The sequence below is a fragment of the Taudactylus pleione genome, unplaced genomic scaffold (genome assembly GCF_031769625.1).
Source record: "Taudactylus pleione unplaced genomic scaffold, aTauple2 ptg000685l, whole genome shotgun sequence".
Lineage (NCBI taxonomy): Eukaryota > Metazoa > Chordata > Amphibia > Anura > Myobatrachidae > Taudactylus > Taudactylus pleione.
The window spans coordinates 4,305,001-4,323,376 of record NW_028285087.1 but is presented as its reverse complement, the minus strand read 5'-3'; the positions used below and the strand labels follow the sequence as shown (position 1 = coordinate 4,323,376).

At 47.5% G+C, this 18,376-nt stretch overlaps 1 protein-coding gene across 1 annotated transcript in view; it reads right to left on the bottom strand.

The window, feature by feature from the left end:
* Positions 1 to 18,376, bottom strand: part of LOC148477875 (complement C1s subcomponent-like) — a 36,589-nt gene that overhangs the window by 12,833 nt on the left and 5,380 nt on the right. The window contains exons 3-6 of the mRNA XM_088456083.1: positions 12,360 to 12,534; positions 9,717 to 9,842; positions 7,798 to 7,938; positions 5,232 to 5,306 (exon numbers count right to left, since the gene is read on the bottom strand). Of these exons, the coding sequence (XP_088312209.1) occupies positions 5,232 to 5,306; positions 7,798 to 7,938; positions 9,717 to 9,842; positions 12,360 to 12,534 (517 nt within the window). The remainder of the gene's footprint in view (positions 1 to 5,231; positions 5,307 to 7,797; positions 7,939 to 9,716; positions 9,843 to 12,359; positions 12,535 to 18,376) is intronic.

Below are 18,376 nucleotides of genomic sequence, written 5' to 3'. Positions count from 1 at the left end.
AATATGTAACTAAGACATGCCTGCTGTTCTACGATCACCATCACCTCCAACCAGTGACATGTTCTCAGCTTTCACCATCACCTCCATCCAGTAACATGCTCTCAGCTTTCACCATCACCTCCAACCAGTGACATGTTCTCAGCTTTCACCATCACCTCCAACCAGTAACATGTTCTCAGCTTTCACCATCACCTCCAACCAGTGACATGTTCTCAGCTGTCACCATCATCTCCAACCAGTGACATGTTCTCAGCTTTCACCATCACCTCCAACCACTGACATGTTCTCAGCCTTCACCAACACCTCCAACCAGTGACATGTTCTCAGCTTTCACCATCACCTCCAACCAGTGACATGTTCTCAGCTTTCACCATCACCTCCAACCAGTGACATGTTCTCAGCTTTCACCATCACCTCCAACCAGTGACATGTTCTCAGCTTTCACCATCACCTCCAACCAGTGACATGTTCTCAGCTCTCACCATCACCTCCAACCAGTGACATATTCTCAGCTCTCACCATCACCTCCAACCAGTGACATGTTCTCAGCTTTCACCATCACCTCCAACCAGTGACATGTTCTCAGCTCTCACCATCACCTCCAACCAGTGACAAATTCTCAGCTCTCACCATCACCTCCAACCAGTGACATGTTCTCAGTTCTCACCATCACCTCCAACCAGTGACATGTTCTCAGTTCTCACCATCACCTCCAACCAATGACATGTTCTCAGTTCTCACAATCACCTCTAACTAGTGACATGTTCTCAGGTCTCACCATCACCTCCAACCAGTGACATATTCTCAGCTCTCGCCATCACCTCCAACCAGTATCATATTCTCAGCTCTCACCATCACCTCCAACCAGTAACATGTTCTCAGCTTTCACCATCACCTCCAACCAGTGACATGTTCTCAGTTCTCACCATCACCTCCAACCAATGACATGTTCTCAGCTTTCACCTTCACCTCCAACCAATGACATGTTCTCAGTTCTCACCATCACCTCCAACCAATGACATGTTCCCAGTTCTCACCATCACCTCCAACCAGTGACATGTTCTCAGTTCTCACAATCACCTCCAACTAGTGACATGTTCTCAGGTCTCACCATCACCTCCAACCAGTGACATATTCTCAGCTCTCGCCATCACCTCCAACCAGTGACATATTCTCAGCTCTCGCCATCACCTCCAACCAGTGACATGTTCTCAGCTTTCACCATCACCTCCAACCAGTAACATGTTCTCAGCTTTCACCATCACCTCCAACCAGTGACATGTTCTCAGCTCTCACCATCACCTCCAACCAGTGACATGTTCTCAGCTCTCACCATCACCTCCAACCAGTGACATATTCTCAGCTCTCACCATCACCTCCAACCAGTGACATATTCTCAGCTCCCACCCTCTCCTTATACCAATCATATATGCTCAACACTCACCCTCTCCTCCTACCAGTCACATGTGCTCACCACTCACCCTCTCCTCCTACCAGTCACATGCGCTCAGCACTCACCCGCTCCTCCTGCCTGTCACATGTGCTCAGTGCTGCTGTTCTCCACCTACCAATCACATGGGCTCAGTGCTCACTTTCTCCTACCAATCACATGGGCTCAGTGCTCACTTTCTCCTACCAATCACATGGGCTCAGTGCTCACTTTCTCCTACCAATCACATGGGCTCAGTGCTCACTTTCTCCTACCAATCACATGGGCTCAGTGCTCACTTTCTCCTACCAATCACATGGGCTCAGCATGTTGTCTATCCAGCAATTATTCCAGTTAAGCCCTATACTCACCATCGCCATTCAAGGTGTAATATTCTGTGTTGCATCTGTACTTTATCTCTGATTTATATGTGCCGGGTGTGAAGGTTACAGCACCGTTTTCAATCTTCCCCGGATCCTTACAGTCAACAGCTGCAAATTATCACAGAGCAAAAGGCATAAAGCTATAAAAGTCTATAACCAAAATCCCAATTGTGAGCAGCTAAGTCTCCAAGAGCTTCTTTTATAGAAATCTCATCTCATACACATTGCACAAGGGGACATACTTGTTTGCCAGCCAATAAGGGATACTTATACATTAGGGTTGAACGCAATATTACGGTATAATTAAGCTAAGAATTGATTGTTAAATATAAGAAAAGTTCTAGTATGTGATCAAACAGCAAACATTGGGCCTGATTCCGAACTGGACAAAAATTTCCATCGCAGCTGCGATCTCCCACGGATCGCAATTGCGAAAATATGCTAATGACTCTCCCGTCATCCCGTGCTTAGAGACGCTTACTGAGAGCATCTCACATCCGCTGCTCACGCACAAAACCGGAAACACCAAACGCGTATCAGGCGGCCATCAGCCTTCTAAGCTGCCGCAGACACAGCCGGTCTCCAGACCCGCAGAGGACTCTCCTGCTGCCATTAAGGACGCAGTGGCTGATTTATGGATGCCCATAACACAGTCCCACCACATGCCCCCCATTATCTCCCCCAAATGCTGACTACCTATCACTTACTTTGCGAGTGAATCCTCTGTGTGAGCGCAATCGCAATTTAATCGCTCGTGCTCAGTGCGGCTTACACACATGCGCAATGGCTAACAATCGCTCTATCTGCGAAAATATCGGAATCCGGTCCATTGTGTCTTCTTGACCTTGTTTCCTCTGGGAATTTTGTTCTGTGTATGCTCATATGTGTCTATGTTATCAATCATTTCTATTACTTAGTTCTTATAGTATAAGTGTAAGTACTGTGCCTGCTAAAATGTATCATGTTCTGTTTTCAATATCTTCACATTATATCAACTTATTCGTTTTGTTTGATGGGGTTAAATTATCTATAAGGCCCAAGGGAGCCCATGTACAGAGGGCACTCTCCTCTGAGCAGTTGACTTCCACCGGACCCTCTGAATCTTACCTTGTGTTGGCAAGCAGGTCCTTCCTCTTTCATAATATTTTCTTGAAGAATGTAGGACTGGGTGGGCTCAGTTTTGGACTGGGGCATAAAGAGCCCACTGGGGGAATGCAGTGATAGGGGCCCATACTTGGTAAGGGTAAGTGAGCCTACAGAGGGGGTGTGACCAGCCTCCATAGAAGCATGGCTAACCATTATAGAGTGTATGCTCTGGGTCTCTTTAAAAATACATACAAGTTGAGTCTCCCATATCCAAATTGCTTGGGACCAGGGGTATTTTGGATATCGGAATATTCTGTATTTTGGAATATTTGCATACCATAATGAGATATCTTAGGAATAGGGCCCAAATCTAACCACAGAATACATTTATGTTTCATATACACCTTATACACACACCCTATAGGTCATTTTATGCTTTATTATTTTCATAATTTTGTGCCTTAGACAAAGTTTGTGTGCATTGAATCATCAAAAAGCAAAGGTTTCACTATCTCAGTCATGCTGAAAATATTCCGTATTACGGAATATTCCGTATTTCGGAATATTTGGATATGGGAGACTCAACCTGTATAGTAAATACTGCTAGTGCATGCATGATAATGTACCAGATTATTAGCAGCAATGCATTGTAGAAAATACACCATAGTCCTGTGCAGTATAATGTATAATATATAATTCAAGTGCACAGCCTCAGGCAGTTCTGCCCACTGGGGGTTTCCCCTGTACCCATGTGGACCAGTCCGACCCTGACTTTGCTTTACCTGCTTGGTGCCATCATTCATAAGATGTCATTGGGAAAATGGTGCTGCGGAGAAGGAGGGGGACCCGTTTGTCAGCACAAGGTAAGTATAGCCTGATAGCCACGGGGGGAGGGTTAGGTTTAGGGCAGTTAGCGGGGTTAGCGTTAGGTATTGGGGGGGAGGTTAGGGTTCGGCACCCCTAGGGGGAAGGGTTAGGGTTTGCACCCCCAGGGAGAGGTTAGGGTTAGGCACCCCCCCAGGAGAGTTAGGTTTAGGGAGCGGTAATGGGGGGTTAGGGTTAGGCACCCCCAGGGGGAGGTTAGGGTTAGGCACTAGGAGGGGAGGTTAGAGTTAGGCACCCCCCCAGGAGAGTTAGGTTTAGGGAGCAGCAATGGGGGGTTAGGGTTTGCGCCCCCAGGGAGAGGTTAGGGTTAGGCACTTGGAGGGGAGGTTAGGGTTAGGCACTCCCCCAGGAGAGTTAGGTTTAGGGAGCAGTAATGGGGAGTTAGGTTTAGGCACCCCCAGGGGGAGGTTAGGGTTAGGCACCCCCAGGAGAGTTAGGTTTAGGGAGCGGTAATGGGGGGTTAGTGTTAGGCACCCCCAGGGGGAGGTTAGGGTTAGGCTCTAGGAGGGGAGGTTAGAGTTAGGCACCCCCCCAGGAGAGTTAGGTTTAGGGAGCAGCAATGGGGGGTTAGGGTTTGCACCCCCAGGGAGAGGTTAGGGTTAGGCACTTGGAGGGGAGGTTAGGGTTAGGCACTCCCCCAGGAGAGTTAGGTTTAGGGAGCAGTAATGGGGAGTTAGGGTTAGGCACCCCCAGGGGGAGGTTAGGGTTAGGAAACACTAAGGGAGGGTTAGGGGGGGGACTGTGGAGGTTAGGATACTTACTTGCCTCTGTCAGGACCTTCATCCTATCGGGCAGCCGCTGACGGGATTTGAACCGACAGCGAAGCAGCCGCCGGCTTTTCAATCTCATTCCATTTAATACACTAGGAAGCGCTTTTTGCTTTATTTTCTCACAGTACTATTAACCTATTTGAAACATAGGGATCAGCTACACAAGGCTGCCACCTGGAGTTTGGGGAATGTACTCCAAAAGAGACTCTTATTTATTTATACACTAATTGATTACTTGATTTAAGCGCCACATGCTATCGCTGCCGCTTGCTCTGTCCCCCCCCAGTTCCCAACCCTCCCATCCCTGCTCCCATACTTACCTGCCCCATAGACTGCAGTGTGTGTACACATCAACCTTATGTGCATAGTGCGCACAGTAAATAGAGTGATCGTTTTTGCCTGACGACCAAATTTTATTCCAGTGATGATTTTATTTATATATAGATATTTTATGTGTGCATGCATGTATGTGAAGATTTTCTCTTCTCCATAAATAGCATAAGTGATCATCCCCACTGAGACCTAAGAGAAGAGATTAGACTTTTTTATGTTTACTACATATAGTACCCTATATCATATCAGGGAGATCCAAAGAGATGAACCCAATCGTCTATAAAATTATTATTAATCAGTTGTTTTATTATTTCCACACACCTCACACCCTACCAAATAACGTACCTGGCACACACACTGGTCTCTGGTGTCCCCCGTTCTCATCCTTCCACAATCCATCCGCTGAGCAGGTGAACTTAGCTGAAAATCATATGAACACTCAGTATTATTAATGTAACACTACTATGTGACTGTCTGTATATACTGTATATGCCTCATACTGTGTTATTGTGCTTGTGTTGTTTTGTTTGCATCATTCAGATGTTTTAAACAAGTTATATTGTAGTAAGTTTCCATAGACCCCTCCTGTATATGATAGAAATCAGTAAGTCATGTCATATCAGCCATAAGCATCTACTATGGTGCTTGTGGTACAGGAACCCAGGGCCTGATTCAGACCCGGATGCTATTTGCGGACGCTCGTTCTTAAAAAGGGGCCGGATATTTAAATTGAGCGCTCGCTCTTTGCGGTCTGTGGATGCCTCTCAGTCTGAGCGAGCGTCCGAAAAATGCGCTCGCTATTTTGTAAAGACGCCCCTTTGTCGTTCGCATCACACGTCATCTCCGCTATTTATTTGATTAATCGGGAACATCGTAAGGCATCTGAACTGCTCGCAGTGCTTGTGGTAGAATTTACTTCCCGCTATCACTGCGAGCAGTTCAGGCTAAAAGACAACCAAGTGACGTGGTAGATGACGCTGCTTTGTTAATTATGCACACCCATTAAACGCTGTTGTGACCGTTAAGCACGCCTGCGTTTGGATCTCCACTCCCCGTTTTCAAGCACCTTCCCCTGTTACCACCCACAAACGCCTCATTCTGTCAATCAAATTACCAGCCCTTCGTTGTTGTACGAGCGTACAATTTACGACCGCAATGACTGGTTGGTGCATGCACATTATGACCCATACGCATGCGCAGATGTGCGAACATAGCTCGGAGTGAACGAGCGGCCGCTTACGAGCGGCTCTGAATCAGGCCCCCAGTATGCAGCGGAACCCTGTCCCTCTACAGTCCCCATCAGACTGGCTGCATATTGACAGATTAAGGGTCTGATTCAGAGATGTACGCTCGTCGCTAACCCGATGGTTAGCGCACATCTCCGATGGTGGGAGGACTGATCATGCTCAGGATGTATACTGTGCATGTGTAGGCCGCAGCCTTATTGACACGCTACGGCGTTTGGGAGGTATCGCCTCCATTTCCATGAGGGGCGAAGCCAGGGTCTGCATGCATGGACGCAGACTTCCTGGCCTCGCAAGCTGCCAGGACCCAATCAGACTGCGGTAAGCTTCAGCTACCACAGCCTGGCCAAAGGGACAACACCATTGAAACAATCACAACCGATGGTCGCGATTGTTCCGATGGTAATCCCAGGCTGCAACCTCGGTCGTAGTGCTGGGATCACGCAGATGCAGCAAGTAGGTGTCTGACACCTCCTTCTGCATTTTAGATGGGCGATATTGCACTGCGGCTTGTGTGCGGCTCTGCGATTCCGTCCATCGCTGAACCAGAAACACTCATTCATTTCTGTGTTCAAAACACCTCAGTGACATTTTCCTGTAAATACCTTGTGCATCTGTGTGGGGTTAAAATAACAACAAAGACATATGTCGACCTTCACTGTGTTGACCATTTGTGTGTCAACCGTCTACCTATTGCCTGTCTACCATTTGGGCCTGTATTCAATTGCCGGCGAAATGTCTGCTAAGTTTCTCCTGCTGGACTTTTCGATGAAATTGCGTGTTTTTGGAGAAAACACTTCCGGGCACGTGGCCGCTTTTCACTCTATTCAATTCCAAAGGACGCAAAAACGCGTCCCGGCGAAACTCAGACAGGCGAAAAGTGCTATCAGATTTGGGGAAATCAGCCTGACACCCCCCAAAAGATGCACTGACATGGGGGATCACTATGGATACCCCCGAATAGCCCTACTGAAGGTACAGTATTTGAGGTGCTTAAATGCTCTCTATAGCTGCTATATAGCGTCTTTGCACAAGTGGTGAAGAATAGCATTTAGCAGGGTTTTTACAAAAATAAGTAGTCCCAGCATATTTGGGGTACATGAAAATGGATGCTGGCATGGTTTATATTCGCTAAAGTGAAGTTTTAAAAAACACTCCTTCAGCAAGCACCCGCAATCAAAATAACACCTGAGGCATACTTAGGGGACCCCCTCGAGTCTATTACACTAGTTTTTAAGTTTGCTTTTTTTTCACCCCCAAAACGAAAGTACTTTTTTGGGGTGATCTAAAGTTTTTTTTGTTTTTTTTTATGCAGTTTACCTTTTTAGGGACTGTTCCAAGCCTGCTGGTGTGTTCCCACAACTTTACACCCCAAACCCCCAATTCTGCACTTTTTTCCGTCTCCATTCAAAGGTGAATCTTTTCCGCAGGTTACAAGGCGCAGACTATTCGCTACGGCAAAAAGTCTTTGGGATTGAATACGGGGATAAGTTTCCACCTGGCGAATGACGTCACCGGCGAAAACTTTTTGCTGAAAAGGGTTTATCGCCGCTAATTGAATACAGCCCAAGGTGTCTATGTTTTGCCAGTCTAGCTAAATGACGTAGATCTTCCAATCCACACCCTTTTACTAGTTGATATAATAAAAGACAGCGCAGTACACATACCACTTCCTGTCCGAGTCACCATTGTGTAGAACGGCCCAGTACAGTTGTAGATGATGGAGGACTGGTACATCCCTCTGTTCGGCTTGGACAGGAAAGTGTAATAACCATGAGGTAAAGTCTGTGGTATCTCACAGCTCAGAACTACAAAGAGCAGAGACAGATGTAGTCAGTAATGAAGGGATGACCGGCTTATTCCCTGACATGTCACATTTATATAGGAAAGGCACTCTGATATATAATATAATAAGACTACGGGGTCTATTCATCATATGATAAATGGCCCGGTAACCATGCAGAAAAGCTAGTTTCCGCATATTTAAGTTACCGGGCCATGCACCATTAGGGGTCCGACAGGACCTCCCGGTATTCCGCAAACTCCGAAAACAGAAAGTTTTCGGAGTTTGCTGCCGAGAACAAGCGCCATCTTCAGACGGCGCTTGTTCTAGGACGGCCTTCGATGATGAATAGGCCCCTAGGTCACCATTCCACCAGTGTTTCCTTACCAGACTGTTGGCATTTTCTGCATTCTTTGTGAAGCTGAAGCATTATCCTTTCCATTAGGCTGTGTGTGCAATTGACCATTGTAAAATGTTACATCAATACGCAGCAGTGGCGTAACTAGGGTATTTGGAGCCCAGGGCAAGTTAAACCCCCCCCCCCCCCCCTCAAAAAAAAAAGTTGTGCGAGTGCCAAAAAAGTGGGTGTGGTCACATGTCACAAGAGGCGTGGTCACTGGAAAATGGGGGCATGCCAACATGACGCACCACCTTTTCTCGCCCACTTTAGTAGTGCCCATTATGCTGTCCCCAGTAGCAGTGCACCTTATGCAGTGCCACCTTTAGTATTGCCCCTTATACAGTGCCCCCGGTAGTGCCAATTATACAGTGCTCCCAGTAAAGCACCCTTATACAGTGCCCCCAATACTACATCCTTATACAGTGCCCCCAGTAGTGCCCCTTATGCAGTGCCCCTGTAGCACCACTTTTACAATGCTCCCAGTAGTGCCACTTATACAGTGCCCCCAGTAATGCTCCTTGTGTAGAATGATCCAGTACAACTGTAGATAGTGGTCCCCCTATGCAGTGCCCCTAGTATTGCCCCTTATATAGTGCCTCCAGTAGTAGTCCCCCCTATGCAGTGCCTTCAGTAATAGCTCCCCCTATGCAGTGCCCTCAGTAGTGCCCCTTTATATAGTGCCCCCAGTAGTAGCCCCCCTATGAAAATATAAATGTCAATGTCACTTGTTATAGTATTGTGCAAATAACCATATTTGACGTAATGCTGCCCCATATTGCTAATATACTATATATTTTATATTATGACCAGCGGCAGCTCCTACCATCTTATGTGACCTTTCAGTCACATCTAACAGACAGCCTCCAGCAGACGCACATATAGGTCACTAGTGCAGACAAGGAGCTGTATAAGCAAAGTGCTGGGAGCTGTAGGTCTCCCCTGTGAGTAAGGAGCAAGCGGTAGAGTGGCTTCCAATGAATCAGTGGTGGAAGGGTCGTCCATTGCTACCAAGGATTATACCGCCCTCTTTTTCCACTGACCTCTCTGGCCTGACACATGGAGACCTGTACACCTGATTCGCACTCTGATCATGGCACAGGACTTAGGGAGAGATGTATCAAACCTTGGAGATATATAAAGTGGAACGAGATAAACTCCTTCCCGTCATTTACAAACTCAGCCTGTAAAATGGCAGCTAGGAGCTGATTGGTTGGTAATTTTATCTCTCTCTCTCCACTTTATCTATCTCCAAGGTTTGATACATCTCCCCCTCAAGGAGAAGAGGCTGGTGACACGGGTGGGGGTACAGACACATCGGCATATACACACAGACCTGCCTGTAGCCTTCAGAGCTGTCACATCCATACACCCGCAGTATAAGATAAAGACAGTACAGTTCTCACCCTCACAGATACGCTGGTCTGATTGGAGGACATACTCTTGGGGACAGGAGCAGAAATAGCCTCCAATGTAATTATGACAGGAATGTGAGCAGGGGTTCTGTACATCATCTTCACACTCGTCTACATCTGAGGGAGAGAGAGACAGAGGCCGGATTCACAGATTTACAGGACTCTGCGCATGGGATGCAATCGGGAAGCCGGCTGACATTATACCGACAGCCGGCTTCCCGACTGTCATATCCCGGCAGGGGTGAAATGACCGGCGTCTAGATGTAGACGCCGCTCATTTTACCGACGCCGGGAGACCGGCGTCCGGCATCCCGATCGAAGGGATGCCGGGCGCTGCGAGCAGACAGCCGCTTGGGGGGGAGGGTCAGGTTTAGGGCTCCCGGGGGGGACTTAGGGTTAGCCCCCCCCCCGGGAGGTTAGGGTTAGGCTAGGGGGAGGGAGGGTTAGGGTTAGGCACCCCCGGGGGGAGGATAGGGTTAGGCACCCCCCCCCGGGGGACTTAGGTTTAAGCAGCGGGAAAGGGGGTGTTAGGTTTAGGCACTTAGAGGGGGGATTAGGGTTAGGCACTTGGGGGGGAGGTTAGGGTTAGGCACCCCTAAGGGAGGGTTAGGGGTAGGTTAGGTTAGTTAGTACTTACCTGGGGACGATCGGGATTTCCAGTGCTGTCGGGCTGCCGCTGCCGGGATCTGTTCCTCTGTCGGACTGATGCTGCCGGGATTCAAACTGCCGGCCATGCGGCCGGTGGTATTACATACCGATTCCCTGCGCATGAGCAGTAGCCGCACTACACAGATCAGGTCCTGCGCTGTCGCTCTCAGTGCACCAAAAGCTGCTGCATGATTGTCGTGCTGATTACGTCTGGGGGCGGTGACGGGCAGCGTTCCAGAAAATGGGGGCATGTCGTCCTTGGACACAGCTTCACTGGCCCTGGCTGTAAGTATTTGGCAGACATCTTGAGTCACCTAAGGCCGGGTACACATCAGAACGACGTGTATCCCAGCCGACCCGACGTCCGATGGAAGGATATATCGGGCAGCCGGACACACTGCACGATCCGGTGTATCCTTCCATAACCTGCACTCACCTGCATGTGGTCGTCAGTGACTTCGTCCCATCTGACGTGCAGCGCATCAGATGGGACGCCGCCGCCAATGTCGCACATGAACGTGTGAATGAGGGTGCTCACTGAGCGATAGGGACGATATATTGTTCCGATAGTTGTGTAAGAGCATTTTCCAATGTTCACTTGATGATTTTCAGGTAAAGCACAGATGCAAGGAAAGCACTGAAGAGATGCGTGTCATTAACACAGGCAACTAAGGTCATTCCATCTATAACAATACCACCTTACAGAGATGAGGCTTCCTATGCAGATACTGTAGAAATTTAAATGTACCAAAATAAAGACTAATGAATCTGGGGAAAAAGAGAATAGGCAGCTGTAACTATGTCTGACCATCAGCTGCACCGAGCAGTCAGTAACAGCCATACCAGCCTTGTAGTATTATTCTCAGGCAATGGAGCTAGACCAGCTATAGCACACAGGACGTGCACAAAATGTTTTTTCCATCTGTAAATTTTGGCGCATGTAGCTGCAGGACCGGTGCTACCATTAGGCAGCTTTAGGCGGCTGCCTAGGGGCGCCGGTCACTAGAGGGTGCCGCTGAGTCCATGGGTACGGACATATATTGGAGCACAGATGTGTGGCATAAATATATTGGAGCTCAGATGTGTGACATAATGTATTGTGGGCACAGCTGTACGGCATATAAAGAATTTGGGGCACATGCGTGGCTTATGTACTAAGGGCATTATTGACTATGATTCATGGTTATGGGGCATACAATAACTTTGCTGCACAGCTGCGTGGCATATGTATTGGGGCACAAATGTGTGGCATATTATGTATTGGGGCACAAATGTGTGGCATATTAAGTATTGGGGCACAAATGTGTGGATTATTATGTATTGGGGCACAAATGTGTGCATATTATGTATTAGGGCATAAATGTGTGGCATAATATGTATAAGGGGCGTAAATGGATGGCATATTATGTATTAGGGCATAAATGTGTGGCATAATATGTATAAGGGGTGTAAATGGGTGGCATATTTATGTACTGGAGGCATTGATGTGTAGCATAATTATGAATCGGGGATACAGCTGTATGGCATATAATGAATCGTGGAGCATAACACATTATGAATTGTGCTCATTGTTATAAGGCACAGTATGATTTTGGTTCTCTGCTGTGTGGCATATTATAAATGAGCGTCACTAATATGTGGCATAGTATGAATATGAGGGAGTAGGGGCGGTGGGTGAAATGCTGCCTAGGGCACCCAGACACCTTGCTCTTGCCCTGTGTAGCTGGATTTTCTCTTATGCTAAATCCTCCCCCCAAGAGTACAATTCTCATCCAACCTGGCTAGTTGTGTCCCAAGGGATCCATCTGTTTGGCCCCCAGTGATGGCATAACCTGCTCAAATCCACCCCAGTATGATTCTTCTAGTGGGGGGTCGCTGGTGGGTATCCAGGGAGGAAGCAGCTGCTGCCTAGTTACATCCGTTGCTAGTACAGTGCCTTAGAGGCCCACAGGACACATGTATAAATAATTAATGCGTGTCACATACCTACAGCTATGTAGTAAGCAGAGAATCCGGTAAATCTCATGTGGTTGGAGTCGTCTGACTTGAACACGAGTTTCAGGTGGGTGGTCGGATAATATTTCTTGTCATTAGGGATTCCCACAGATCCCACCAAATGGCCGTCACAGAGAGTCTGCTGTACTTTATCCCCAACTATAACCTGGAGAATAGAGACAGTTGTCAGCCAGGTAATAGTGGCACAGAGAGAAATCACATACCCTAACACACAAATCACACATCCACAGACAGACACATACAGGGGAGACATAAAGCACATCCACAGACAGACACATACAGGGGAGACATAAAGCCATCCACAGACAGACACATACAGGGGAGACATAAAGCACATCCACACCAGACACATACAGGGGAGACATAAAGCACATCCACAGACAGACACATACAGGGAAGACATAAAGCACATCCACAGACAGACACATACAGGGGAGACATAAAGCACAAACACAGACAGGCAGGGAAGGCATAAAGCACATCCACAGACAGACACATACAGAGGAGACATAAAGCACATCCACAGAGAGACACATATAGGGGGGACATAATGCCATACACAGACAGACACATACAGGGGAGACATAAAGCACATACACAGACAGACAGGCAGGGAAGGCATAAAGCACATCCACAGACAGACACATACAGGAGAGACATAAAGCACATCCACAGACAGACACATACAGGGGGGACATAAAGCCATACACAGATAGACACATACAGGGGAGCCATAAAGCACATCCACAGACAGACACATACAGGGGAGCCATAAAGCACATCCACAGACAGACACATACAGGGGAGACATAAAGCCATACACAGACAGACACATACAGGGGATACATAAAGCCATACCCAGATAGACACATACAGGGGAGACATAGAGCACTTACACAGACACATACAGAGGAGACGTAAAGCCATACACAGACAGATACATACAGGGGAGATATAAAGTCATACACAGACAGACACATACTGTGGAGACATAAAGCACATACACTGACAGGCAGGGAAGTCATAAAGCACATCCACAGACAGACACATACAGAGGAGACATAAAGCACATCCACAGAGAGACACATATAGGGGGGACATAAAGCACATACACAGACAGACACATATAGGGGAGACATAAAGCACATCCACAGACAGACACATACAGGGGAGACATAAAGCGCATACACAGACAGACACATACAGGGAGGACACAAAGCACATCCACAGACAGTCACATACAGGGGAGACATAAAGCACATACGCAGACAGACACATACAGGGGAGACAGAAAGCCATACACAGACATACACATAGAGGGGATACATAAAGCACATACACAGACAAACACATACAGGGAGGACACAAAGCACATCCACAGACAGACACATACAGGGGAGACATAAAGCACAAACACAGACAGACACATACAGGGGAGACATAAAGCCATACACAGACAGACACATATAGGGGAGACATAAAGCACGCACATACACAGACAGACACATACAGGGGAGACATAAAGCACATCCACAGACAGACACATACAGGGGAGACATAAAGCCATCCACAGACAGACACATACAGGGGAGACATAAAGCACATCCACACCAGACACATACAGGGGAGACATAAAGCACATACTGTACACAGACAGACATATACAGGGGAGACATACATAAAGCACATCCACAGACAGACACATACATGAGAAACATAAAGCACATCCACAGACAGACACATACAGGGGAGACATAAAGCACATCCACACCAGACACATACAGGGGAGACATAAAGCACATCCACAGACAGACACATACAGGGAAGACATAAAGCACATCCACAGACAGACACATACAGGGGAGACATAAAGCACAAACACAGACAGGCAGGGAAGGCATAAAGCACATCCACAGACAGACACATACAGAGGAGACATAAAGCACATCCACAGAGAGACACATATAGGGGGGACATAATGCCATACACAGACAGACACATACAGGGGAGACATAAAGCACATACACAGACAGACAGGCAGGGAAGGCATAAAGCACATCCACAGACAGACACATACAGGAGAGACATAAAGCACATCCACAGACAGACACATACAGGGGGGACATAAAGCCATACACAGATAGACACATACAGGGGAGCCATAAAGCACATCCACAGACAGACACATACAGGGGAGCCATAAAGCACATCCACAGACAGACACATACAGGGGAGACATAAAGCCATACACAGACAGACACATACAGGGGATACATAAAGCCATACCCAGATAGACACATACAGGGGAGACATAGAGCACTTACACAGACACATACAGAGGAGACGTAAAGCCATACACAGACAGATACATACAGGGGAGATATAAAGTCATACACAGACAGACACATACTGTGGAGACATAAAGCACATACACTGACAGGCAGGGAAGTCATAAAGCACATCCACAGACAGACACATACAGAGGAGACATAAAGCACATCCACAGACAGACACATATAGGGGAGACATAAAGCACATCCACAGACAGACACATACAGGGGAGACATAAAGCGCATACACAGACAGACACATACAGGGGAGATATAAAGCCATACACAGACAGACGCATACAGGGGAGACATAAAGCACATACACAGACAGACACATACAGGGAGGACACAAAGCACATCCACAGACAGTCACATACAGGGGAGACATAAAGCACATACGCAGACAGACACATACAGGGGAGACAGAAAGCCATACACAGACATACACATAGAGGGGATACATAAAGCACATACACAGACAAACACATACAGGGAGGACACAAAGCACATCCACAGACAGACACATACAGGGGAGACATAAAGCACAAACACAGACAGACACATACAGGGGAGACATAAAGCCATACACAGACAGACACATATAGGGGAGACATAAAGCACGCACATACACAGACAGACACATACAGGGAGGACACAAAGCACATCCACAGACAGACACATATAGGGGAGACATAAAGCACATACACACAGACACATACAGGGGAGACATGAAGCCATACACAGACAGACACATATAGGGGAGACATAAAGCACATACACAGACAGACACATACAGGGAGGACACAAAGCACATCCACAGACATATAGGGGAGACATAAAGCCATACATGCTTAACCTCCCGGTTTTCGCGGGAGGCTCCCGATTATTCGGGTAACCCCCGCACCCCCAGAAGGGTAGGCATTTCTCCCGCATTCTGCCCACTTCCTGCTGAAGTGGGCAGAATTAGAAATTCCGCGGCGATGGCGGATGTTCGTGCAGGGGACGGGGCTTAATGACGTGATTCACGTAATTTGGCTCCGCCCCTATTTAAATTTAAGGCAATTGCGGGCATTTTACCATAAGGGGGTGGGGCTTAATTATGCGATTCATCAGGCCCCGCCCCCATCGCCACCCACCTGCCTCTCCTCCCAGGGCTTCTCCCAGGGAAGAGACAGCAAAGGTAGGCAACTAAAGCACATACACAGACAGACACCTACAGGTGAGACACAAAGCACATCCACAGACAAACACATACAGGGAGGATATAAAGCACATCCACAGACAGACACATACAGGGGAGACATAAAGCCATACACAGACATACACATATAGGGGAGACATAAAGTCATACACAGACAGACAGGCAGGGAAGGCATAAAGCACATCCACAGACAGACACATACAGAGGAGACATAAAGCACATCCACAGAGAGACACATATAGGGGGGACATAAAGCCATACACAGACAGACACATACAGGGGAGACATAAAGCACATACACAGACAGACAGGCAGGGAAGGCATAAAGCACATCCACAGACAGACACATACAGAGGAGACATAAAGCACATCCACAGACAGACACATACAGGGGGGACATAAATCCATACACAGACAGACACATACAGGGGAGACATAAAGCCATACATGCTTAACCTCCCGGTTTTCGCGGGAGGCTCCCGATTTTTCGGGTAACCCCCGCACCCCCAGAAGGGTAGGCATTTCTCCCGCATTCTGCCCACTTCCTGTTGAAGTGGGCAGAATTAGAAATTCCGCGGCGATGACGGATGTCCGTGCAGGGGACGGGGCTTAATGACGTCATTCACGTAATTTGGCTCTGCCCCTATTTAAATTTAAGGCAATTGCGGGCATTTTACCATAAGGGGGTGGGGCTTAATTATGCGATTTATCAGGCTCCGCCCCCATCGCCACCCACCTGCCTCTCCTCCCAGGGCTTCTCCCGGGGAAGAGACAGCAAAGGTAGGCAACTAAAGCACATACACAGACAGACACATACAGGTGAGACACAAAGCACATCCACAGACAAACACATACAGGGAGGATATAAAGCACATCCACAGACAGACACATACAGGGGAGACATAAAGCCATACACAGACAGAAACATACAGGGGAAACATAAAGCCATACACAGACAGACACATATAGGGGAGACATAAAGTCATACACAGACAGACGCATACAGGGGAGACATAAAGCACATACACAGACAGACAGGCAGGGAAAGCATAAAGCACATCCACAGACAGACACATACAGAGGAGACATAAAGCACATCCACAGAGAGACACATATAGGGGAGACATAAAGCCATACATGCTTAACCTCCCGGTTTTCGCGGGAGGCTCCCGATTTTTCGGGTAACCCCCGCACCCCCAGAAGGGTAGGCATTTCTCCCGCATTCTGCCCACTTCCTGCTGAAGTGGGCAGAATTAGAAATTCCGCGGCGATGACGGATGCCCGTGCAGGGGACGGGGCTTAATGACGTGATTCACGTAATTTGGCTCTGCCCCTATTTAAATTTAAGGCAATTGCGGGCATTTTACCATAAGGGGGTGGGGCTTAATTATGCAATTTATCAGGCTCCGCCCCCATCGCCTCCTCCCAGGGCTTCTCCCGGGGAAGAGACAGCAAAGGTAGGCAACTAAAGCACATACACAGACAGACACATACAGGTGAGACACAAAGCACATCCACAGACAAACACATACAGGGAGGATATAAAGCACATCCACAGACAGACACATACAGGGGAGACATAAAGCCATACACAGACAGAAACATACAGGGGAGACATAAAGTCATACACAGACACACACATACAGGGGAGACATAAAGCACATACACAGACAGTCAGGCAGGGAAGGCATAAAGCACATCCACAGACAGACACATACAGGGGAGACATAAAGCACATCCACAGACAGACACATACAGGGGAGACATAAAGCCATACACAGACAGACACATACAGGGGAGACATAAAGCCATACACAGACAGACACATACAGGGGGGACATAAAGCCATACACAGACAGACACATACAGGGGAGACATAAAGCACATCCACAGACAGACACATACAGGGGGGACATAAAGCCATACACAGACACATACAGAGGAGCCATAAAGCACATCCACAGACAAACACATACAGGGGAGACATATAGCACATACACAGACAGGCAGGTAGGGAAGGTGTAAAGCACAAGCTTAAATCAATGCACTTACCTCATGTATGAAGCTACTATTTCCCTATAGAATGTAAGTGTGCGATCAGGGCCCTCTTCCTGCTTTGTCTGTTTACTCAAACCAGTCTTGTTCTATTACTGTTTGTCCACACGGAGTATGCTGTCACTACATAAATGTTAATATAATGTTGCTAAAAATAATAATAATAATAATAATAATCTGTAAATGGTATTTGGGAGTCTGTAAATCCCTAGATCAGAATGTTGTCTGCACCTACAGATCTGCCCAGCTATTTTGTTGCTCATGGCGTGGCGTGAGTCGCGCCATGGACTTGTGGTGTGGCGTGCAGTAAATTGGATGGATATCACATTCACAGCATTTGCATGTACGCACAACCCATACTGTATTTTTTATGTCACATAATATACATATACAGTATATAG